The sequence below is a fragment of the Festucalex cinctus genome, chromosome 5 (genome assembly GCF_051991245.1).
Source record: "Festucalex cinctus isolate MCC-2025b chromosome 5, RoL_Fcin_1.0, whole genome shotgun sequence".
NCBI classification, from domain to species: Eukaryota; Metazoa; Chordata; class Actinopteri; order Syngnathiformes; family Syngnathidae; genus Festucalex; species Festucalex cinctus.
In genome coordinates, this window is record NC_135415.1 from 4,342,501 (window position 1) to 4,368,386 (window position 25,886).

The window sequence follows — 25,886 nt, forward strand, 5'->3', positions numbered from 1 at the left end:
AAAAACACATTTTGCAACTTGCTGTCGACTGAGAATGACATCACAAGGGCGCAGGTAACCAATCACAGCTCAGCTTGTGAATGTCACATGACCAAACCTAGAAAACAGGTGAGCTGTGATTGGTTACCTGAGCCCTTGTGATGTCATTTTCATTCGACAGCAAGCTGCAAAATGTGTTTTTAAAGGTATTAATTGTGAATGAAAGTATCAAATTAATTATAGACAAAATATTAACTTTTCATTGCTATAATGAGCTAAATAAGTGAAGTATCCCTTTACACAAAAGTGTTGGTTAACTCATTTTTTTTGTTTTTTTTTGTTTTGTTTTTGTTTTTTTTATCATTAATGGAATTGCTAATTACTTTTCACGTATTTATAATCTTTACTGTACATTAAATGTGTTGCATTCCAATTGATTTATTATTTACGAGTCGCCTAACTAAATTAAGTAAATATATAATATTAGTATCAATGTGTAAATATTTATAATGTAATAACTCCTGGAACGTCTAGATGGAGCAACAGCACCGTCAAGTGGTGAAACTTGGAACTATCCTTAGTGACAATTTATACAAGCAACCGCATTTTTACACATTTATACCATGATAATTCTTGACAGATAACTGAATTACGTCTGATTCATGTTATATCTTTGTGTGTATGAACGTCCTATTTCATTTGTACTCCATAAGGAATGGAAGGTAATCAATATCTTTCAGTTCAGTCAGATTAGGCTCAAGTAGAAATTACCTCACAAGTTGGTTTATGATGCATTAATTACGATGTGTGTTAAACGGGTTGTGTGGGGAAACTGATTTGCCAGACTGACCAAATTTAATGCCAAATTATTAATCCCTTTAATAATTTTTTTCTTAAGTCTGCGTGAGCGAACAGAAAGGGTGTGCCACCCCCTTACTGAAGCCCCGCCCATAGACTTTAAAAAGACGAGGGGACCCCCTCGCTCGCTCTCTCTTCCAACTTCGCTCCTCCAACATCATCTTCCGATCGCTCTCTACCTGCAAGTTTCCCAGCCTGATCGAACTCTTTGTTCCAAGAAACTTGCTAAAAACGTGGCCCCTTTTTTTCTGGCATAACCGTTGCCACGAGAGCAGCCACTCGCTCCACGCCACGCCAAAGCAGGTGCAAATTGCAACGCTGACTAAAGACTCTTTTGCCCTTTTTTTTTTTTTTTCTTGTTTTTTTTTTCTTCACCATCGGTGATTGCCCGCCAGCGGCGAACTCCGCGGCCCCGGGGTACACTTGCAACGTACCGCCGGACTCAAGGTTGTGCACCTAAGCCGCTCCGCACCACCTGCTATTCGGTGGCGCCCCGCTGCGGTGCGAGCTCACCTCCAACGGCTGGCCTTCCCCGTACGCAGGCGCGTAGCGGACAGAGCTCCAACACCTGGAGTCGGACAGCTGTGCTGCAGCCGGAGAATCAACCTCGCCGAGTTGCCGACCAATCAAGGGACGAGCCGCGCAACTACGTCAGCCCCCGAGCGGCTTCCTTGCTCACCTGTGGAATAGCCCCTTTTTTTGATTTTCTTGCCTTTTTCAACGAACATTGACTATTTTTCCCCCTTTTCACAAGACCTTTTTGCTCGTTCGACGCAAACGATTCTCGTAAGTGTGCGTTTGACTTCTAACTCGGCGTATCCACTGTGTGCAACTTACGTTTGAAACATCTCACAGATCTGGCAGGTCAAATTTCTCTTTTCCCTGTTTCCTTATTTATTCGCATTCCTTCCTTATTTTCATTAGCTTTATTTTATTTCTTTTCTTCGGACGGTAGAATAGTTAGATAGGCAGTGTTTTGATACTGTAGTGTAGCAATCGTGAATAAATGTATGTTTTATTAACTCTATTCCGCCTAAGTCATCTGTGTTTCCGAGTGGATTATTATTCTTTTGTTAGTACAACGAACCACTGAATATCGAGTGTGGTGACTTTAGATTATAAATGACTGATGAAGGAAGGATTTTGGTCGTTGTTTGCTCCTGTTAACCCAAAGCAAAACCAACGTGGTGCCCATATAGGTTATCGAGGTAAATATAATTTACCTCTGTAACGTCCAGATTATTAATTCGTCCAAAAGACGACCCAATTATCGCTACAATGAACAGCTTTGAACTCTTTGACCGCCAAAAACGTTTCAGTAAAATCACGACGTATATTGCCATAAACGTTAAAGAACGTCAACAATTTTTATTTTTTTTATTTTTATTTTTTCTCAGTGCAACGTCTAAGTGCAGCGCTGCCTGGTCAATGGGTTGTGGAATCTAAAACACTCTGAACTATGGCCAGCAGATGGAAGCATTGTATCTCTTTTCATCAATCATCAAAGCCTCTATCATATCAAATTTTTTCTTTGATAACGTGTGCCAGTAAATAATTAATAAGCTGGTTAATAATCCCGAAGACAGGAGTGTATTTATTTATATGCACCTCGATTTCATGATTTAACAAATTTTCAAGGATTCGATTTTTAAAATGACTTACTTGAATAAATTCAATGTAATGCCCAGCCCTAATTTCTTGTGACCGTGGTGCACAGTCAATTAGTCCATGACACTTGGTGAAGCTTGCGTTTCTTATTTCCGCAGGTTGCGCAAGAGAATTGTAATGCCTGTGATGCCTCCCTGGTCACAGTCGACTTCAATAAAGCCCGCAGCCCACTGCCTGCCGGTGAGACCCATCACACTGGCTGTGTTTTCTGCGACTCCGTCTTCCAGGATCTCGTGGAGCTTAAACACGCTACCATGAGGCACCCCATGCACCGAGGTGGCGGCGCAAGACGTGGACGAGGGCGCGGCAGGGGGCGTCGTGGGCCCCCAAAAAAGCCGAGAGACAAAATGGCTGAATTAGCAGCATACTTTGTATAGTACTTTTGTGTATTCAGCACAATTTCACATACTGTAGTTGTTTTATCTTTTCAATAATCTGGATCTGTGATACTCGGCTGGCGGATCGAGACCTAAAATTGGCCGAGGTACCGCTGTAATTTTTCATTTGATTGCTTTATATTCATGTCTTGTGTGTTTTTTAGTGTTGTTCCAATACCGATATTGGTATCGGCAGAGGCCCCGATACTGCATTAAAACAGTGGTATCGGTATCGGTGAGTACAACAAGTAGGGATGTAACGATAAGGACAATATCGTGATATTAAAACTGCCACAATATCGTCGTCGTCATGTTCACAATATTTAAAAGGAACACATCTGCTAAAAAAGTCCGGTTGATTTCCATTTGTGCAGTTCTAGCACCCTCTAGTGGCTAGTTTATTAGTGCCATTTAATTTTCATTAGGGATGTTTTGGCCTTCTATGTTTAAAATAGTGTTATTCCGATACCGATACTGCATTAAAACAGCGGTATCGGTATCGGTGACTACTCACAAGTAACATGCCGATACCATTAACTCATTAGCTCCCAAAAACGTATAAATACATCATATTTTAAATGTTTTAAGTGTCCCAAAGACATATTTATACGTTTTTTTGTTTTTTTGTTTTGTTTTTATGCCACAGCATAGAGAAGGCTTTTATGCAGTCTCTCTACTGCAGAAAATGATTGAGTGGCAGCAGAGTATAAGAGATCAACCAGGCTATGTTAAAACTCCCACAGTTTTCCCACAGTTCTAAGCAGAATTGTGAAAAACGATGAAACTTAGCTATGTTCTATTGCTAATTGCTGCACAGTGGAAACGAATTTACTTTTTTCCCTGATAATAGAAGAGACTCTAATCTCTCTTTTGGTATGTTCCATATTTTTATAGCAATAGAACATAATATTTCACGGGCCTTGAAAAATCAGTCAAAATCCAGGAAAACACATTTAAGTGAAAATGGTTGGGAGTGAATGAGTTAATTCCAACGCTAATGTATAATTTTGGATGCAGCATCTTGTGTCTTGCTGGTGCACGACATTCACTGGTATGTGACATGTTCACTGCATGCCGATCTAAGATATCCTATTGGCCCTTGAATGCTCTGAACCAATGGCAGGACAGCTTTTTCATGTTAAGTATCAGTATGGTATCGGTATCGGTCGATACTGCAAAGCTGGGTATCGGTATCGGGAGCCAGAAACGGTATCGGAACAACTCTAGTTAATTGTCAGATGACGGTGAACCTAATTTGCTTGTGAAGCGATCAATGTGTGTTTGCATTAGCAAGTAAGTGCCTCAATATTGTTAGTAGAGATTGTAGGTGGTTTATAGGCATTGCTGTTATGTACAAAATTTTTTTACAAGTTTTTTTTTAGTATGAGCTCTTTTTTTTCCTCCAATTTTGTGATCTTTTTCAAATATCACCAACCCCCCAACAATATTGTGATAATTATTGTATCGTGACCTTCATATCATGATATCGTATCGTGATATTTGGATATCGTTACATCCCTACTAACAAGTAACATGCCGATACCATTATTTCCGATGCTAATATAGGACTTTGGACGCATCATTTTGTGTCTTGCTCGTGCACGACATTCACTGATGTGTGACATGTTCACTGCATGCCGAGCAAAGATATCCTATTGGCCCTTGAATGCTCTGAACCAATGACAGGACAGCTTTTTCATGTTGAGAAAATACAACAATTTAGATATCGGTTCGGTATCGGCATCAGCCGATACTGCAAAGCTGGGTATCGGTATCGGGAGCTAAAAAACAGTATCGGAACAACACTAGTGTTCGTCATACAATTATTTACTGCAATTATTAGGGCGTGACTGATGGATTTTTTTTTTTTTTTTTTTTTTAAGTCTGCTAATTCCAATATTCCGCAACGCACACGCTTGCGGTGGAGTCCCGGGGTTGCTGGCCTCAATATAAGACCACTCTGAAATGTGAAGTTTGATCACACAGCCACTAGAGATGTAACGATATCCAAATATCACAATACAATATTATCACGATATGAAACTCACGATACGATAATTATCACAATATTGTGTGGAGGTTGGCAATATTTAAAAAAAAAGATCACAATGTTGTAAAAAAAATGAGCTCATACTTAAAAAAAAAAAGCACAATATTGTTTTTCTTACATAATAGCAATATATATAAACAACCTCCAATCTCTAATAACACTTAATATTGAGGCACTTACTCAAATGCAAGCCCACATTGAGTTGCTCCACATATTGATGTAACGATGATCGGCCGGTTGTAACTTTTTGCAACCTCAGTTCCAAAGGAATTCCACTCCTGTGTCTTGGACATGCCACCGTGGGGGGTGGGGAGGACAAGGACATCCCCCACAAACAGCCACACATGTTCTGACTGACACGCGCACACGCACACACACACACACACACACACACACACACACGTCAGAACAGTAAAAGCCTTCTTAGAAACTTGACTTTCTTATTTTGCAACAGACCAATGAATTATGAAATGTTATGTTTGCCATTTGTGAAAGGTTGACTCCATGAAATGTCATGAAAATGTTCCATTGCAGTGGCAGATTCTCCACTAAACTTTCATGTGTATGCACGTTTTAACAGTGTAAGCTAGGTAACATTTCATTTGAGGTATTCAATTGTACGTGTTGCATTGATTGAATTCTGACCTTAGAATCTCAACAAACATGGGATCCGGATTCAATCTGATTAGTCTCTACCAAAACCCTCTCCAAGCTGGTAATTTTCCACTTTGGTCTTACCGGACCCCTGGTGTGGAGGCCGCCGCCCTCCCAATTTAAAAGCACGCTCCCTGCTTGCTGCTCTTTTTTTATTTTGGCTTCCTCTTGGCTCTCTCTTTGGCTCCCGCTCTTTCCGCTGCTCTTTGGCTCCTCTCTTTTGGGCCCCTGGCCCTTCTGTTCCTGCTGCGAGACAAAGAGCTAGCCCAGCTAGCTTAACCTCCAGCACACGGCAACGCACAGAAGCCATCGCGTGTTGCGACAGGCGCGGCGAAACACGCTGCTTTTGGTCCCTGCACAGGCTCGGATGGTGCCTTTCCAGGTACCCTGAGGCCTCAACCAAAAAGGGCCTCTTCCCAGCCAGCAGGTTGACCCCGTGAAGCTCAATTGGCCAGCCGGACGAATTCTGCTCCTCTTCTGAACTGAACCTTCTTCATCCCTTCTTCAAACGGGCTTGGCGAGTCTCCATCCAGGGTCCTGCTTCTCAGACCAACCCCATCTGTAAGTGCAACTTTGCAGGCCTTCGCCCTAGTACAAATTGGTGCAAACTAGGTTGATTGTGGGTCCCATGTTGGTTTGATTTAAGAAATCCATCACCTTGGCTAAGACCGTTTCTCTTTTCTTGTTTTCTTTTCCTTTGATGATTTCATTACTTTAGTTCTCGTTTTATTTCCTATCATAGTAGTTAGTTTTGCTTCTTTAAGTTCTAAGTAGATTTTCCCACCTAGGTTAGAGAATAAACGTGCACAAAACTCAAAACCTGTTTTTACTGTGTGTGTGTGTGTTTCATCAATTTATAGTGACCTCTAAGCTGAACAAAGAACTCACAAAATTGTAGTAAGGGCACAACCTTCATTTTAATGACTGATTCAACGAGGTTCTCATCTGTTATCCTGATAAAATTATCAAAAAGAGATGTGGTGCTCCGCAGGCAAGCTCAACTTAATTTAAACATTAAGTTTGAGTCTCCTTCAATTAATGAGCCAATTGATTATTAACTTAATAATTAACAATTATTGATTTAATAATTAATTGGACCGATTTTCCTTACATTGACTCGCTTCATAGCATTTTACAATCCCCTTCATCTGACAATTAGTGATTTTAAACATAGAAGGGTCAACAAAACATCCCTAATGAAAATAAAACTGCACTAAAAAAAATAGCCACCAGATGGTGCTAGAACTGCACAAATGGAAATCAACCTGATTTTAACAGATGTGTGGCTTTTTAATATCGTGAACATGACGTCGATATTGTGGCAGTTTTAATATCACGATATTGCCATTATCGTTACATCCCTAACAGCCACAGATGTTACCACAGATGTTAAGTTTTGAGGGCCCGTGCAATTGGCATGCTGACTGCAGGGAATGTTCACCAGAGCACTTTGTATTAGTGTTCTTCCGATACCATTTTTTGGCCCCCGATATGATTCCGATACCCAGCTATGCAGTATCGGCCGATGCAGATTCCGAAGTTGTTTTTTTTCTCAACATGAAAATGCTGTCCTGCCATTGGTTCAGAGCATTCCAAGACCAATAGGATATATTGGCTTGGCATGCGGTGAACATGTCACACATCAGTGAATGTCGTGCACGAGCAAGACACAAGATGCTGCTTCCAAAGTCGTCCTATATTAGCGTCGGAAATAATGCTATGGCATGTTACTTGTTAGTACTCACCGATGCCGATACCACTGGGTTAATGCAGTATCGGGGTCGGAACAACACTACTTTGTATACAGCCATGCTTGTTTAAAAGTGCTTTACAAATAAAGTTGAGTTGAGAGTTGTTGCCTGTGAATTCAAAGTTTATTTCTCAGCCACAAAGTGTTTCAGACAATTTGACAGTACATCCAACCAGCCACAGACCAGCCCAGGACCTCCACATCTAGCAAGTTCACCTCCAAGGTCGTTTGAGACCAGCAACCCGGATAGCTGCTGCAACAATTGGTTTGCATAATCAAAGAATTTCTGTCCAAATTGTCAGAGACCGTCTCAGTGAAGCTCATCTGCATGCTCGTCGTCCTCATCTGCAATTCGTTGACGTTAACCTACCTGAGTGGGCGACTGCTCACATTGGCATCAGTTTAGTTTAGTTTTAGTTTATTCATTTTTTCCTTTCGGACACATTACAGTTTACATCAATCACATCACGTCATTTGCAACATTGACATCCGAAAGAAGGGCTGACGGGTAGAAGCCGAAGCTTATTCGAGACCCGTCCCCATCGACCCATTACTATAACGCATCAATCATATACATTATTTAGAATAGTCATTAATTTTTAGCGTTATCCATCCCATACTATCCCAAACACTGCTCGCTCAGTTCATCTTGAATGTCCGTGTGTAGATTGTGGCTAGTCCCAGTCATTTGGCACTGGTGAGTCGGTCCCCAGACGCCACCAGCAGCAAGCCCACCCCGCCAGGCGAGCAGCCAAGGCAAGCGCAATTCTTCTCTTTCACCAGTAGGGTCTTCGCTGACCTCGGATCAGCTTTCACACATGTTGTGCTTTCCAGAAGAGTAGATCGGCTTGCATTCAGCCCATTGCTTTCAAGCAATTTCAGCACTCGATTCTGGTCAGGTAGCACCACTGGTTGCTAGCATGTTGTGGATCTGATGACTCCAGTGCGCTGCCCAGCCTAGCTCACCCAGCAGAGCGGCCCACGCCAGCTGCATTCCAGGAACCAGACCACCAACCCCCATTTTGCGTATTGACAGCAGATTCATTGGAGCCACAATACAGCCTTATCATGTAGCCTTGACTGTTAGAACAAATGTCCAAACGGAATTCGAGCCAGACAATATTTAGATTCAAACGGGAACAGCAATACATGTTATCAATGCAGGTGTATAAACAAGAGTTAGCCTTGGCAAAGTCAGCAAATAATCATATACAACTCCAGCTTTGGGTAATTAGTGATGTTGTTGTTGTTGTTGTTGTGATATTGTGAATTACTGTTGTCTCTCAAGCGCTGCCAATTCCTCAGCTCCTTTCACGATTCGTGTTTTTAGTTGACCAGAGTTATCTTTAGTTTGAATAAAAATTCGGCAGTCTTTTAATTGTCCACGTGCTTTCGATAAGTCCATTCTTTCTCATTTGTCGAGCCTTTTTGGCGATGTCAGCATTTCGTTTGGTGAGGTTTTCGTTGATGTAGACATGTTTCCCACGAAGCTTGTGACGGTCTCTCAGAAGAGCAACCTTTTTCTTTCTGTCAACAAACCTGATCAGAACTGCCGGTGGTCGTGTCCCTCCAGTTGGAAGCGAAAAGCACATCTGAATGTGCGCAGGATCAACAGTTAATCCCAAATCTCTGAGTTGAAGTGTCACTTGCTGTTCCACAGTCTCGTTCCCTGAATATTGGTCAGAATCTTCCGTGCTCGTGCTAGCCGCAGCTCTCAAAGGGCCACGGCGCGGCTTGATCTTGATACCGGTGACTATCACATCGTTGATACGAAGATTTTGTTCCAAATCATCCACTTTTTGTTCCAAGGCAACAATGCGTCGATCTTTTTCCTGTGTCTCTTTCTTCAATTGCTGTATTTCCTGAAGAAGTGGCTCAATGCTCTTCTTCATTTCAAGTAATTCGGCAACCATTCCACTGAGTTTTTTAAGAGAAGATTTTATCTCCTCAATCTCGTCAGCTCTTTTTCCGCCAGGCATTCTGCAACAATGTAGTTAAAAATCCCAATGCAAAAATCAACAAGTAGTTAGATTCACGAGCGAGTGCAGGAGCAAGTACAGATGCGTCCTTCCTCAACAGATGCGTCCTTGCATATCAGGTGTTCTCTTCACGGATGGCAACAACCTGATCAACTCTATGCGAAGGAAATGTTGAACTGTGTGGGGCAAGTGGTGTTCATACCACATCCTGACTGGTTTTCTGACCCCCAAGAACGCCACAATAAAGCAAAACTGCACATTTCAGAGTGGCCTTTTACTGTGACCAAGGCACACCAGTGCAATAATCATACTATCTAATCAGCATCTTGATAATCCACACCAGGGAAGTGGGAAGAATTATCTCGACGAAGGAGATTTGCGAACGATATTTGAGGGAAATGGCCTTGTCCAAATTGTCTGCAAGTAGTGCAGCATAAACTTTTCAACTAACCCAAAGGCCTACATGCTAAGCAGCCGTCCAGGATCCGGCAGCCCATGCGCAGAGCGCAGGCTCCTTTCAGTACTTTTCATTCAGATATACTTGTTTGTTGGTGGTAGTAGACAAAATGTATGTTCTACCACAAATGTGGAATGCTGTACAATGAAAGATAGATAACAGCTGCAATCAGCACGGTGCATGGGCCGCAGTGCACGTTTCAAGGGAATACTCATCATTCTCATAATTGTCTACGTTGCCGGTGGTGGGTACATTGAGCACTTGTGAAAAGAAGAAGAAAATCAATGCGTGTTGAAGCTTGACTTTTATTCATCCGTTTTGTTGTTGTTGTTGTTGTTGTTTTTTTAATATTGTGTGATTACTGGCTGTTCTTTTTAAGTCACCATTTGTGTCTGAAAATAATAATAATAATTAAATCTTCTAAATAAAAATACAACGGAAAATAATCATTTTCGTCCATTGTTTTTGCAGTCTGGGAGCAAACTGCTGGATATTTTGGACAATACCAGCCACCCTCTGCACACTGTCATCAGCAGTCAGAGGAGCCTGTTCAGTAGAAGGCTGATGCTCCCCAAGTGCCTGACCAACAGACTAAAGAACTCCTTTGTCCACCGTGCCATTGTACTCTACAACTCCTCACTTGTAGCATGCACTTCACTTCACAAATACGGGACTTTACTGTACTTTTATTTAATTCAATCTCCGGTATAATAACCTTATTGATTGATTTAATTTTTATTTTTTATTTTATTTTTCTTATTATTATTAATTCAATCTCTGGTGTAATAACCTTATTTATTTATTGATTGAATTCTTATTTTTCATTTATTATTATTATTAATAATTCAATCTCTGGTGTAATAACCTTATTGATTGATTGATTGATTGATTGAATTATTTTGTGTTTTATTATCTGTTCTCATTGCTGCTGGACATGGAAATTTCCCAGAGGGAGCCATCCCAAAGGCATCAATAAAGTGAAGTCTAAGTCTAAGTCTAAATAACCAAATTGTAATCCGATATAGGACAGACCAACTTGAATCACTTTGACCCAGATTTCAGGTTAAGTTTATTCCAAAACTACCCTAATTGTTGGATGAAAAACCTCAAAGTTGGGTCAGTTTGACAGAAGTCATGTTTTAGAGGCACGGAAAATGTTGCAACCTCTTAATTACTATATCGCTACTCTTGTTGTATTGTGATATTTGTGGCATGTTGAAAAGTATGTATGACCCGTTCCGGCAATAGTAGTCCGCATGTAGGCAGGATCAATCTAGAGCACGTGTCGAGATCCGGTCCTCGAGGGCCAGAGCACTGTATGTTTTCTAGGCTTCTCTACTCCAACGCACCTGATTCAAGGATCAGGATAATTATCAAGCTCCTGCAGAGCTTGCTGATTCGCTTAAATATGAATCAGCTGTGTTGAAAATGGGAGCCCTCGAAAACCTGTAGGGCTGCGGCCCTCGAGGGATTCAGTTTGACACCACTGATCTAGAGATATATGGACGATTAATATATTAATAGACAGTTGGCCACTTTTTGTCCGTTATGAGATTTCTCCACAAATAGCCTTCTTCATTCCTTCATTTCAAAGCAGCGAAAAAGTCAAAATTGTAATAGAAGTATATGAAAATAAGCAATGATTAGACCGTATCCATCGTAGCTAGGGTGCGTGTTTTAAAGGTGGATTCAATGATGTTCTCAAAAAGTTTTTTTAATTTTTTTTATTGCAAACACAAAGTACAACTTCAACATAATCATTGAAACAATCACTCAAGACAACAAATACAAATAGACAGAAAAAAGAAAGATAAAGAGTAAAAAGGTTATGCTACGTATGTGTAGCGATAATTGGGTCGTCTTTTGGACGAATTCATAATCTGGACGTTACAGAGGTAAATTGTATTTACCTCGATAACCTCTAGGGGCACCACGTTGGCTTTGCTTTGGGTTAACAGGAGCAAACAACGACCAAAATCCTTTCTTCATCAGTCATTTATAATCTAAAGTCGCCACACTCGATATTCAGTAGTTCGTTGTACTAACAAAAGAATAATAATCCACTCGGAAACACAGATGATTTAGGCGGAATAGAGTTAATAAAACATGCATTTATTCACGATTGCTACACTACAGAATCAAAACACTGCCTAACTATTCTACCGTCAGAAGAAAATAAATAAAATAAAGCTAATGAAAATAAGGAAGGAATACGAATGAATAAGGAAACAGGAAAAGAGAAAATTGACCTGCCAGATCTGTGATATGTTTCAAACGTAAGTTGCAACAGGGGTACGCCAAGTTGGAAATCAAACGCACACTCACCCCGGGTTTTCACTGGATGCGGTTGCGGTGCGGTTGCGGTGCGGTGCGTCTTGACTGCGTGCTCCGGACGGGTCAATTTTTTTGTCAATCCACACCGGCTCCGCACAGCTGCGGTCCGGCAGCTCCGTCGCCGCCCACTTCCCAACGTGTCTCGCGGGACCGCGCGCGCGCGATCATGTGGCATTTCACAACGAGAGGTGGACTTCTTTTGATTTAACCTTTTCTTCTTCTTCTTCTGCTATGAGATTCCATGCAGCATCCTTTTTTTGGTTGTCCTTGTAAAGTATATTAATAACGAGAGTCGGGTCAGTGCGGGTCCACTCTTTATTTCTGTCTTCCGCGTCCGGCTGCCGCTCAGTACGGCAAGCGAGACAACAAGCAATCGCGAACATCAAACACACAATACATTACAGTCCTTATAAAAAGGATGTGCCGTGTCATATATTATTTTGTGGTTTTCCACCTGCAATATAAACCTCTCCTCGTCCATGTTCGCTGGTGTCTAAACCGTGAATGAGCACATGGCCCGGCGACGCCCACGTCATGTTTTGCTGAAAAACTTGCGAAATAGGAGCTGGCGAGTGTTTTATTCTGAAAGGTAACCGGAAATTTATTTTGAAACTGCCTCGGTCTTCCTGTCCCGCTCGATGTGTTTTGTGCTAGCTTGCCATTTGCCGGAGGCCTACCGCTGCGGCATCCGGCAAAAATAGAAAATAGGTCTATCCTTGCGGAAGGCTTGCGGCACGCCGCAGGCCTTCCGCAGTCGACACGCAACGCACCCGCAAGCGGTGTAAACTGCACCATTCGAATGAATGGAATCTAATTGCTTGCGTCGCCGGACCGCACCGCAACCGCACCGCAACCGCATCCGGTGAAAACCCGGGGTCATGAGCAGAAACGGGCGGTCTTGTGAAAAAGGAGGAAAAATAGTCTATGTTCGTTCCAAAAGGCAAGAAAATCAAAAAGGGGCTATTCCACAGGTGAGCAAGGGAGCGGCTCGTCCCTTGACTGGTCGGCGACTCGGCGAGGTTGATTCTCCGGCGAGGTTGGTTCTGCCGGACAGCTGTCCGACTCCAGGTGTTGGAGCTCGGTCCGCTACGTGCCGGCGTACGGGGAAGGTCAGCCGTTGGAGGTGAGCTGGCACCGCGGCGGGGCGCCACCGAATAGCAGGTGAGGTGCGGGGCAGCTTAGGTGCACAACCTTGAGTCCGGCGGTACGTTGCAAGTGTACCCCGGGGCCGCGGAGCTCGCTGCTGGCGGGCAATCACCGATGGTGAAGAAAAAAAAGGGAAAACAAGAAAAAAAGGAGTAAAAGAGTCTTTGGGGTCAGCGTTGCAGTTTGCACCTGCTTTGGCGTGGCGTGGAGCGAGTGTCTGCTCTCGTGGCAACGGTTGCTGCCAGGGACAAAAGGGGCCACGTGTTTGGCAAGTTTCTTGGAACAAAGAGTTGGAGCAGGCTGGGAAACTTGCAGGTAGTTGGCCTGAGGATGGTCAGAGAGCGATCGGGAAGAGGCATCGGAAGATGATGTTGGAAGAGAGAGAGCGAGGGGGGTCCCCTCGTCCTTTTAAAGTCTATGGGCGGGGCTTCAGTAGGTGGTGGCACACCCTTCTGTTCGCTCACGCAGACTTAAAAACAAAACAAATTATTAAAGGGATTAATAGTTTGGCATTAAATTTGGTCAGTCTGGCAAATCAGTTTTCCCACACAACCCGTTTAACACACATCGTAATTAATGCATCATAAACTAACTTGTGAGGTAATTTCTACTTGTCTAATCTGACTGAACTGAAAGATATTGATTACCTTTCATTCCTTATGGAGTACAAATGAAATAGGACGTTCATACACACAAAGACATAACATGAATCATTCGTAGTTCAGTTATCTGTCAAGAATTATCATGGTATAAATGTGTAAAATGTGGTTACTTGTATGAATTGTCACTAAGGATAGTTCCAAGTTTCACCACTTGACGGTGCTGTTGCTCCATCTAGACGTTCCAGGCGTGCCCCCTGGAGGGGCGCGACGCCAGAATATCCTTTGTGATTGATAAGAGGTCATAAACATTCCTTTGATCAGTCGTTTGTGTATTCTAATTCATTGAAGGCGTTTTCTTGGGCTCCGGGAAGCCGGGCTTGAATACACTCCTTCGGCAGACGCATAAATTCCTTTGTCACCTGGTCAGCGGCTTCAAAAGAGCTTTGTTGGTGGTTGAGTGACCACCTGCAGAGCTAACCAAGCTTAATCCTGTCTGGGATATGGAATGTTTATGCAACTGCAGAGAGTTTGCTTTAGAAGAAGCAAACTAAAAAAAAAATTAAGAGGGTGGACTGGGCCATAGGCCATAGTTGTTACATATGTTATGCTATGCTATGTACCAGGGGCCTGAGAGGTCACAAAAAGATATTCAAATTGGAGCAAATTCCACTATTTTCAAAGCCTTTTTTTTTTTGTCAGAGAACTTGATTGAAAGAATGTATTGTTTAAACTCGTTATAAAAGGCTGTAAAGCATGGCTTCTCTCCGCAGAATTTACAACAGTGGATATGGTATTTAGACATTAAAAGTAATAAATTTATCATATTGTTCGAATTAATTTCCTCTATACCATTGTCAAAAGATGTTCTCAAAAACTGGAAGCCAAACATCTGTTTGTCACGTTTAAAAAACCGTGCATGCGGAAGACCATCCTACGAACTCTCCTGCTCGTCCGGGGGAAACGCCTCTCAAATGTCGCAAACATCCGAGCTCATCTTCATCATCATCTTCATCAGTCTGCAGTCGGCCTCGCTTCATACGGATGTCCTCTTGCGGCTCTCAGCTATTTTCAAAGTACGCTGTCAACTCGGTGGATCTACAACGATGAATGGCCGAATCCGAAGCTCACCACGAAGCTAGCTACATGCTACAAACACTCGAAGTGTGCATGCACAGCTAGGAACGAGAACGCAAGACGTGGTTGCGCATATTGATTGACAGGATCGAGAAACAATCGTTTAAGATGATCCACCCAGAAGATGCAAAAATATCCTTGAACCCACTTTTAAGCCTAGCTGCTAGCTAGCGCCGCGTCTTGCGCAACTGTAGAAACAACCCGAATTTCCTAGCCTCAAACGTAATTCACAAATGATTTATATAAATGTTGTGAGGCTAAGTGGATCTGCTCATGGATGGATGGACATAGCAACCAAAAAAAAAGAGTGGAAATACACCAGCACGAAAGCGAACAGAACAGTCATCCTACCTGATCATCGGTCCGGATACCGGCGAATTGTAATCTCCAAACAGACATAATCTTCCATTTCTTTCTTAAAGGGATACTTTACTTATTTAGCCATTTTTGGCAGTCAAACAATAATATTTTGCCTATAATAAATTAGTTATTTTCATTATTTTTCATGTACAATTAGTGCCTTTAAAAACACATTTTGCAACCTACTGTCAACTGAAAATGACATCACAAGGGCTCAGGTACTCAATCACAGCTCAGCTTGTGAATGTCACATGACCAAACCTAGAAAACAGCTGAGCTGTGATTGGTTACCTGAGCCTTTGTGATGTTATTTTCAGTTGACAGCAAGTTGCAAAATGTGATTTTAAAGGTACTAATTGTACATGAAAAATGATGAAAGTGTAACGATTATCGGCCGGTTGTAACTTTTTGCAACCTCAGTTCCAAAGGAATTGAGCTCCTGTGGCCTGAACATGCCACTGTGGGGGCTGGGGAGCACAAGAACATCCCCCCACAAACAGCCACAAATGCTCTGATTGACACGCGCACGCGCACACACACACAAATCAGAACAGTAAAAGCCTTCTTAGAAACTTGACTTTCTTATTTTGCAACAGAACAATGAATTATGAAATGTTATGTTTGCCATTTGTGAAATGTTGACTCCATGAAATGTCATGAAAATGTTCCATTGCAGTGGCAGATTCTCCACTAAACTTTCATGTGTATGCACGTTTTAACAGTGTAAGCTAGGTAACATTTTATTTGAGGTATTCAATTGTACGTGTTGCATTGGTTGAATTCTGACCTTAGAATCTTAACACACATGGGATCCAGATTCAATCTGATTAGTCAACCAAAAACCTCCCCCAGCTGGTAACTTTCCACTGTGGTCTCAACCGGCCCCCCTGGTGTGGAGGCCGCCGCCCTCCCAATTTAAAAGCACGCTCCCTGCTTGCTGCTCCCTCTCTTCCGCTGCTTTGGCTCCTCTTGGCTCCTTCCTGGTCTCCATCGGCGCGGCTGCCAGACAAAGGGCTAGCCCAGCTAGCTTAACCTCCAGCACACGGCAACGCACAGAAGCCATCGCGTGTTGCGACAGGCGCAGCGAAACACGCTGCTTTTGGTCCCTGCACAAGGCTCAAACGGATGGTGCCTTTCCAGGCACACTAGGCCTCAACCAAAAAAGGGCCCTTCCCAGCCAGCAGGTTGACCCCGTGACGCTCAGTTGGCCAGCCGGACGACCTGTCTCTCCCTCTCCTGAACTGAACCTTCTTCATCCCTTCTTCAAACGAGCTTGGCGAGTCTCCATCCAGGGTCCTGCTTCTGAGACCAACCCCCTCTGTAAGTGCAACTTTGCAGGCCTTCGCCCTAGTACAAATTGGTGCAAACTAGGTTGATTGTGGGTCCCATGTTGGTTCGATTTAAGAAATCCATCACCTTGGCTAAGACCGTTTCTTTTTTTCTTCTTTTCTTCTCCTTTGATTATTTTTATTATTTTAGTTCTCGTTTCATTGCCTATCATAGTAGTTAGTTTTGCTTCTTTAAATTCTAAGTAGATTATCCCACCTAGGTTAGAGAATAAACGTGCACAAAACTCAACCCCTGGTTTACTGTGTGTGTGTTTCAACAATTTATAGTGACCTCTAAGCTGAACAAAGAACTCACAAAATTGTAGTAAGGGCACAACCTTCATTTTAATGACTGATTCAACGAGGTTCTCATCTGTTATCCTGATAAAATTATCAAAAAGAGATGTGGTGCTCCGCAGGCAAGCTCAACTTAATTTAAATATTAAGTTTGAGTCTCCTTCAATTAATGAGCCAATTGATTATTAATTTAATAATTAACAATTATTGATTTAATAATTAATTGGACCGATTTCCCTTACAAAAGTATCAAATTAATTATAAACAAAGTATTAAATTTGTATTGCTATAATGGGCTAAATAAGTGAAGTATCCCTTTAATGAATCGATTTCTACTTTTAACTCAAATGACTACGCCCACACTAAAAACCATGTCCAATGAAGGATGAACTCGGGCAAGCAGCTGTAGGTACCCCCGCAGAGCAGACTGAACTGCCACTCGCTCTTTCACTCAGAGCGAGTTGGGAATTAAAAGTTGACATACGCCAGTGCCTTGTATGTAATGTAGGCTAATGTAATGTAAATAGTTGTAATGTTTTGATCGCTTGTCGATATCAATTTCATATGACACCGTTACACGCCGCTTCAGCGATGTGTCACAAATTAGGTCTGCAAAATCACTACACATTTTTTCACTTCATGCTCTTTTAAGTGGGATGACTTGAACATAAAAATAAGCTATGAAATATGAAAAGTTGAAGTTGAAAAATGATCTCATTGGTCACAATGACAACCCGTCCCAAAATGCACATACACTCTATAAATGAATTGGTTAAGATGGATTGGTTAAAAAAAAAAAAAAAAAAAAATACCAATCTAGTAGGTTAAGCTCATATTGGCTTGATTAACCCATAGATTGGTCAGACATTGACCATTCTGGGTGGTTACGAGCATAACAATTTTATTGATTAGACAAACAATCAATGAAATTGGTTACAATCAAAAGTAAATCTAGATAGATCACTTGGAAAAAAATTTATTGTATCAATTTATTATATTCTAAATGTATTATTAGATTGTTTAAAAATGGAAATGTGTATGTATCTAGATAGATCAGTATGCATGACCAGCTCTGTGGACTAGTGGTAGAGTGTCTGCCCTAAGACCGGAAGGTTGTGGGTTCCATCCTTGGCTGGGGTCATACCAAAGACTATTAAAATGAGACCCATTTGCCTCCCTGCTTTAACCTCACTGTTATGGGTTAGAATTGGGGGTTTAGATCATCAGATGCAGCTACTGCTGCTCACTGCTCTCTAGTGGATGGGTCAAATTCAGAGGACAAATTTCACCCCACTTTAGGTGGGTGTGACGATCAGTTGTGCTTTTGTTCAGCCTCTATTGGTCAGAATGACCAATTTGTATCGGTTGGCCCAATTACCAATATGGTTGAAAACACCTACCATTCTAGAGTTTGTTTTAAGCAAATCATCTGTCGGACACATAACTACCAGCTAGATTGGTCAAATTTAACTTTTTTTTTTTTTTTTGATAGATTTGACCAATCTCTTTTTGAAGTGCAAACATATTGACTTGTAAAAACAATAGTGTAGTGTACCAAGCAAAAAAAAAATAATGTTAATCCATCACATTTTCATTTTTTCATGTGACCAAAAGCATTTGAGATATCACATCCATGATAAGTTATCAATAACGCACTTATCACAGGCCACATCAAATGGCAAATAAACTTTTAATTGACACAAAATTATTCAAATCAAATTTCCATCCATCCATCCATCCATCCATCCATCCATCCATCAATCCATTTTCCTAACCGCTTATGCCTTACAAGGGTCGCGGGGGTGCTGGAGCCTAACCCTGCTGGCTTCATACATCTCAAAGGAATGTTTATGTTTAAAAAACAACCACTTAAAACTAATATGAAGCTTTTCTGTGTCTCAGTGAAATGATTTAGACTCTGGAAAAGCTGCAGTAATGAACTATCCATCCATCCATTTTCTTGACCGCTTATTCCTCATAAGGGTCGCTGGAGCCCATCTCAGCTGGCTCTGGGCAGTAGGCGGGGGACACCCTGGACTGGTTGCCAGCCAATCGCAGGGCAAGTAATAAACTAAAATCATTTAAAGCAAAAGGTAGGTTTAAATAGATCTTTAAAACTGAAATATTAAACAGATACAAAATAGAAAAGTAATAGAAAAACACAGGTAAAATCAATACCATTGAGTTTTGTATCCAGCGATGTCATTTTCTTTTGAGTTTTGTGGTTTATGTTATTTGATTTTGCTGTTACTTTTGCTATCACCTGAAGAGAGTTTCAGGGTGAATTTAACATTTTGATAAGGAATAAGGGGTGGGGCTAAGTTGTTTTACTTAAGTAAACAATTGTTCCTCCACCCATTTCGAACGGAATCTTGTTTTGAAACAAACATCAAACACATAAGCTAAAAACTTGAGGTTATCATGATGTATATGTACAAATGTATACATATAAGTATTTTTCTTTTCAAATAAAGTTTGTCTCATATAAAAACCTCTCATTTAATTTGAAATGCAGGATTGAAAGGGGCATCCATGTTCTATCTACGCCAATTTATGTCATTTATTTCTGCGTTCCAGTAGAATATTCCTCAAGGAGAAATTATATTATGGCTACAAAGTGTATTTTTCTACATGTTTATTCTGTACAATTTTTGTTGGGACTTTTTTGGACTTGTTAATTAATTAATGTTGACATTAATTCATGTCAACCACGGCATCTCTCAAACTGACCAGGAGATGGCGACAGCATGTTGCTTGAAGACGATAAAGTACTTGGAGAAAATTACTGGTACCGCCGCTCTGTTAATAAAGAAAGAAAGCGAAGAAAAAAAAAAAAACAATAATAAAAATAAATAAAGTAGAAATTAAAACCTTAATGAAAATTAACTAATGAAAATTAGACATTCACATCTTTTGAGTTGTCGTTCAGCAGCATTTCGGTACTTTTTAAAAATTTTTATTAAAAAAAAAAAATGCTGTGCTCTGGATGGAGAAAGTGAGATCAGTGTCTGTTAAAGGTAAGTGTCTTTGAGTAGTCTACTTGTTCTGTTCTCATCTTTAGCTTGCAATGTCACCGTTTTCACCATATCTTATTAGCAGTAAGGCCAAGTAGGGGCCTATGCCTTCGACCTCGAGCCCTTTGGGGATACTGTAGGGGATACTGTATGTACTGTATAGGATTTTAAAATAAAAACTTCAAATAAATAATCATGAACTAACATCTTTTGAAAGGGTGTCACGTTTAATATATCTCAGTTCAAGTATACATGTAGTATTTGAAGACATTAAATAGAGGAAGTGTCGGGACAAGCAATTGTCTCAGCTATGACAATACAATGGCCCAGGTCAAAGGAAATACATTCAGGAGAGAAAGTCACAGTTCAAACGTGCAGGCTTCAAATCTTTAAATGAAAATCGGGACTTCAATGTGTTCAGTTTTCGTGACAATTAGCAACATGAGATGAGCTGATTATGAGCTATATGATACAATACAGTACAGTACAATAAATCTTACCTTCATACTAAAACTGCTTTCTTTTTGCCCACTTTGAGTTGTCTGCATGTCAACCAACATTTAAGCTGTTCTACACTTTGTTTGTATATTGAACCATGTTGAAATTTTCACGCCTGGGACGTCCTCTTCTTCCACAATTACGCGTATGCTGGTGTCGCTACTCTGTTTGTCTGAAATTCCGGACCTGTGCATATTAACTCATTCACTCCCAGCCATTTTTTTTTTTACTGGATTTTGACTTTTGCAAGACTCATTGAATATTGTGTTCCATTTCTATCAAAACATGGAGCCTACCAAAAGAAAGATTAAAGTCTCTTCTTTCTTCAGGAAAAAAAAGTATATTTGTTTGTGTTTCCGTTTTGCAGCAATTAGCATTAGAATATCGGCAAGTTTCATCAATATTCACATTCTTGGTGAAAACACTGACAAAAAGAGCTTGTTGCAACATGGCCATGGCTGATCTCTTATACTCTGCTGACACCATGCTAGAAGCTGCATCAAAGCCTTCTGTGTGCTCTTGCATAAAAAAAAACAAAAACAAAAAACAAACATCTAAACACGTTTTTGGGAGGGAAGGACAAAATATTTAAAAACGTTTTTAAACGTTTTTGGGATTGAATGAGTTAATGAGAAAAACGTGACGTCATTTGAGATAACCCAGTCCCACTGTCGTTCGCTGAACCAATGAGGTTGAGCTTCAGCCCGCCTTGATTAGCAGCCTAAAAGAACATACAATCTTCCTACTGTTTCAAGGCCATTTTCTTGAGCACAGGCTGTCGTGTGCTGAAGGTTGGATCCCAAAGCGCAGACACAAATGAGATTTTAACTATTTATTCACATCGAGAGGTGTGGAGCAAACTTGACTAGACGAGAAACAAAGAGAGTTGCACAGAGAACAGAAAGTAATAATCCGGCGAAACACACACAATTCTCAGACTGCACCTCCAGGCAGTGAATCAATCTAATTGGTTGTAGCAAGTAAAAGACTAAAGAATGACATCACAAAGGTCCAAACATCACCTAAAGGATTAAAGATCGACATCACATAGCCTAAAACTAGTTGAAACTAGATGATAGTTACATAAGTACAAAACAGACACTTGACCTCACACCCAACAAGTCATGAACTTAACTCAAACAAACTTAACCCAGGCATGAACCCAGACATGAGACCCAACCCCAAACAAACCTCCTGCATGACTCGAGTCATGACACAGGCCATCCATTTGTATAAAAGGAACTGTTGATGTGATGACCCAACTGTCCAGTAGGACAGTACATTGTCATTTTGAGCGCAAACTGCATCTGCACACAAAAATAGTTCCCCTTTTCAACTTTGAGCACTTACACAGCATGCCCCTGGTACAGAGTTCAATTAAATCTCAAAAATGTATGTGGCTGTTGAACCCTGATCTAAAGCCTCTGTGGAAAGAGTTGAAACATGCCATCTGGAGAAAGCACCCTTTAAACCTGAGAAAACTGGAGCAGTTTGCAAAATACCTGCTAAGTGGTGCACAACTATCACTGAAATTTACAGAAATTGATTGCAGTAATTGTTTCAAAAGGTTTTGCAACAAAACATTAAGTTAAGGGTATCATTGTTTGTGTCCAGGACTTTTTCCATTGTTTTTTTTGTTTGTTTGGAAAATCTGCTGAACCCTATTTCAAAAGCAATGTCTGATATTTAGCGTACTTATTTATTTATTTGTTATATCTTTCATTAAGAGAGGGGTACCACTGCCGGCAATTTTCTCTAAGCGTATATTTATAGCGTTTGTGGAATTTTTAGGCTGGCGACAGATCATGACAGAAATACTACATTATATGGTCACAGCACTACAGTAGTCTTCAGACGTTGACACCATATTCTGGACCAGAATGAGAAATGCTAAAACAAAATGTCCAAAACGTCTCGTGCTATATGCTATTTTCGTCTATAGAATAAAAAATGAAAATCAAAGTGTTAGGAGTACTATCCAATGACCAAAAGAAACACAGGCTCCAAATGATGCCAAGTCCGCAAATTCTATTCACAAAATGATGGCCATATACAGTCAAAAAATAGTTTTAAGTTTTAATGAATCTTAATCCCGGCGGCACGGTGGATGACTGGTTAGCACGTCGCCTCCCAGTTCTGAGGACTCCGGTTCGAGTCCAGGCTTCGGCCATTCCTGGGTGGAGTTTGCATGTTCTCCCCGTGCCTGCGTGGGTCTTCTCCGGGTACTCCGGTCTCCTCCCACATTCCAAAGACATGCATGGCAGGTTAATTGGGCACTCCGAATTGTCCCTAGGTGTGCTTGTGAGTGTGGATGGTTGTTTGTCTCTGTGTGCCCTGCGATTGGCTGGCAACCAGTCCAGGGTGTCCCCCGCCTACTGCCCAGAGCCATCTGAGATAGGCGCCAGCACCCCCCGCAACCCTTGTGAGGAATAAGCGGTCAAGAAAATGGATGGATGGATGGATGAATCTTAATCCCATGATAGCCTATCTGCCTTTGAATGTCAAACGTTGTGGACATTTAAACAGCAATGAAGCATCTTGAGCAAACGCTCCACTTTGCCACATCAAATATGGCGGCGACATAGGCGTACAAACCAGCCTTCAGGGTGGCGTTTAAAGATTTTATATCTATTTTTATCCTATTTCGTTAGGCTTCACCACCTCCTCCGTAGTAGCAGCCCCGTGGAGAGGTGGACGTGCATCATAAATCAGCTATGGCACCTTTCGGACTAAAAGCCGTTGTTGGAGAAAGTAAGAATTATTTTTATAGTTACTTTTTTGTTTGTTATTTAATTAATCACCGACGGTGCACCTACAAGCAACCTACAAATACCAAGTTAAGTACTATACGTGTGAAGACTAGAACCATACGAAAACATATATAACAGTAATTTCAGATGATATTTCAATTTTAAACTGACTACTCCATTTTGATTTAGTGTGGTCACAGTTGTTGTTGTTGTTGTTGTTGTTGTTTTTTTAAATGCATTTTGGAAAAAGTGCCTAAAAATGTTTTAACTTGTGCAACAATGTGGGCCTATTTCAAAACAAGCTGTATTTCGTACTCTTGGCCTCTCTTAAATGATATTTTGCTTTCATTTACAGAATAAAATAAGTAAAATCATGCTTTTTTTGTGTGTGTGTGTGTGTGTGTGTGTGGGTGGGTGTGTTCTTGTACATAATACACAGTGAGGACCAAAATACGTCTTTATCCAACAGAATGAGGACATTTTTGTGAAGTGAGGACATTTTGGCCGGTCCTCACTTTGCAAGACCTCTTTTTGAAGGTCAAGACTTGGTTTTAGAGTTTAGGTTTGAATTGGGTTATGGTTGGGGTTAGGTTTAGGCAATCATTTTTGATGGTTGCGGTTAGGGTAAGGCTCTAGGAATTGCATTATGTCAATGGATGTCCTCACAAAGATATATGTACAAGGATGTGTGTGTGTGTGTGTGTGTGTGTGTGTGTGTGTGTGTGTGTGTGTGTGTGCGTGTGTGTGTGTGTGTGTGTGTGTGTGTGAATTGTTATCTGGTTCAAGGGTGTAAATAAACAGTCTCCAAGTGATCGGTTGAGATGTTGACAACTTTCAGGGGAGGAATTGTAATTGCAATTCAAATTTTTTTATGGATTTTTTTTAATCACTTAAAGCGAAAAGTTCATTTTAAAGTATTTAGATCACTTAAAGCGAATAGTTCATTTTAAAGAAACGTCTTCATTACTAGCGCATATATATTTTTATTTAATGTAATGTCCATTCATCCATTTTCTGTACCACTTAATCTGCTCATCTGAAGATGGTCAAATGCGGACTTCAATCTGGACTGGTCGCCAGTGAACTACATTTTATTTTATTTCACAATAAAACATAATTAATGCATGTATACAAAATTACAGTGTAATACACATTATTAAAAGAATAAACATTGGTTTAAATATTTTGGAACAATATTTACTTTGAAAATGTTCATTTAGATCCATGCACACTACTAGACTTACCTTTGTCTCAAAATTTACTTGAGACATCCATTGCAGTGGTTTTTGTTTGGTATTAAATCATCAGCCATCAATTCAGTAGTTGGAACTGAGATTAGTGCATTCTTGAATTCATAAACTAGTCTCTTTGGGACTACATATGGGGACCAAGTCAAAGATTTTTGCAGATATTGTCTTCATTAAACCAGGAAGTCATGTCAGAATGTTCGTCCTCTCCAAATGTCACTCTGAACATTACAAACAAAAACCAGGATGTATGCAATTGTTTCAGAGGCTTATCGTGGGTCTATCTGGTTCTGAGGGCGGTTGCTTTTCTGTGACGTTGTCAGATGACACAAAACCACTCTGAAATAGTGATGGTGAGTGTTGTATGGGCTAAGAGGATTTGAAGCAGATTAGAGGCAGGGATTGCGTTTACCCTCCATGGAGGACAGACTAGATTGTTAAACCCCAGTGACGGAAACTGGGACACTCTGTGTTGCCCATCCACCCAAGTAAAACAAAATGACAACCATCAGTTGTATTCTAATGTTTTGTTTGTTTTTGCTCATTTGTTTTTTATTTCAAGTTCAGATGTATTGCTGCTCGAATCCTAGTTGGTTAAGTGCAACTTTGTGAGTACAGTTTTTGATACACTGTATCAACTTGGATTTTTCGGATGGGTAGATATTCTTCCAAGGATGTTTAAAGATACTGTGTGAACTCTGAAGACTGTAAATTGCTCAGAGGCACAAATACTTGTCACTCTCTAATCTCGATACAGTATAGCATCCCTGCAATAATCTGTTCATGCTCGATTCCACCTCTTATGCTCAGATGGGGGCCGACAGTAACATTTTTAAAACAGTTTCAAAAGAATGTTGCTAACTATGACGTCCGTGAGCCAGAGATTGAGGTGCATTGTATTTGTTTACAAGTAGCATTTCCTGTTCCCGGAGCATATCCCAATGGACGATTGCTGCGGCAAACCCTGAACTGGTCGCCAGCCAATCGCAGGAAAATAAGATTTTTTTTAATTTATTTTTTTTAAAGGCAAAATTTCCGAGTCTGGTTGGAACGCACTTCAACCTGACTACAATGCATCAAGAATGTGATGATGATGATAATGGGTTCCAGAGAAATTTAGTTTTTTTTTTGGTCTCAGAAAAAAAATTGCTTTTTTGGAGAATGATTTATGTGATGATCTCCTTGACCTTTTCGTTTTGTCTGCTATCGGGAACCTCGTTTGACTAGCTAACAAGTTTCAATTAGAAAAATAAATAAATAAAGAAATAAAAAAATCCACCATTTCGCTTGTATGACCGAAATTTAGGAGTTATTTTTCTCCAAGTCAACACATTAAAATGAGCATGACTGTTACTTAGCTAAATTGTACTAATATCCATCCATCCATCAATTTTCTTGACTGTA

The 25,886-nt window shown here is 40.8% G+C and overlaps 2 protein-coding genes across 9 annotated transcripts in view; both read left to right on the forward strand.

Moving 5' to 3' along the window:
• The window catches only part of top3b (DNA topoisomerase III beta), an 84,246-nt gene extending 77,097 nt beyond the window's left edge, over positions 1-7,149 (forward strand). Inside the window, exon 19 of the mRNA XM_077523009.1 lies at positions 2,604-7,149. Coding sequence (XP_077379135.1) covers positions 2,604-2,882 — 279 coding nt within the window. The 3' untranslated portion in view covers positions 2,883-7,149. The remainder of the gene's footprint in view (positions 1-2,603) is intronic.
• Positions 7,150-23,139: 15,990 nt separating this feature from the next.
• stxbp1b (syntaxin binding protein 1b) overlaps positions 23,140-25,886 on the forward strand; it is a 90,914-nt gene continuing 88,167 nt past the window's right edge. For all 8 annotated transcript variants that reach the window (XR_013283593.1, XM_077521904.1, XM_077521903.1 and 5 more), the window contains exon 1: positions 23,140-23,236. Coding sequence is in view for 7 of the 8 variants with exons in the window: in XM_077521904.1 (XP_077378030.1) it covers positions 23,200-23,236 (37 nt within the window). In the remaining variant the exon portion in view is untranslated. The remainder of the gene's footprint in view (positions 23,237-25,886) is intronic.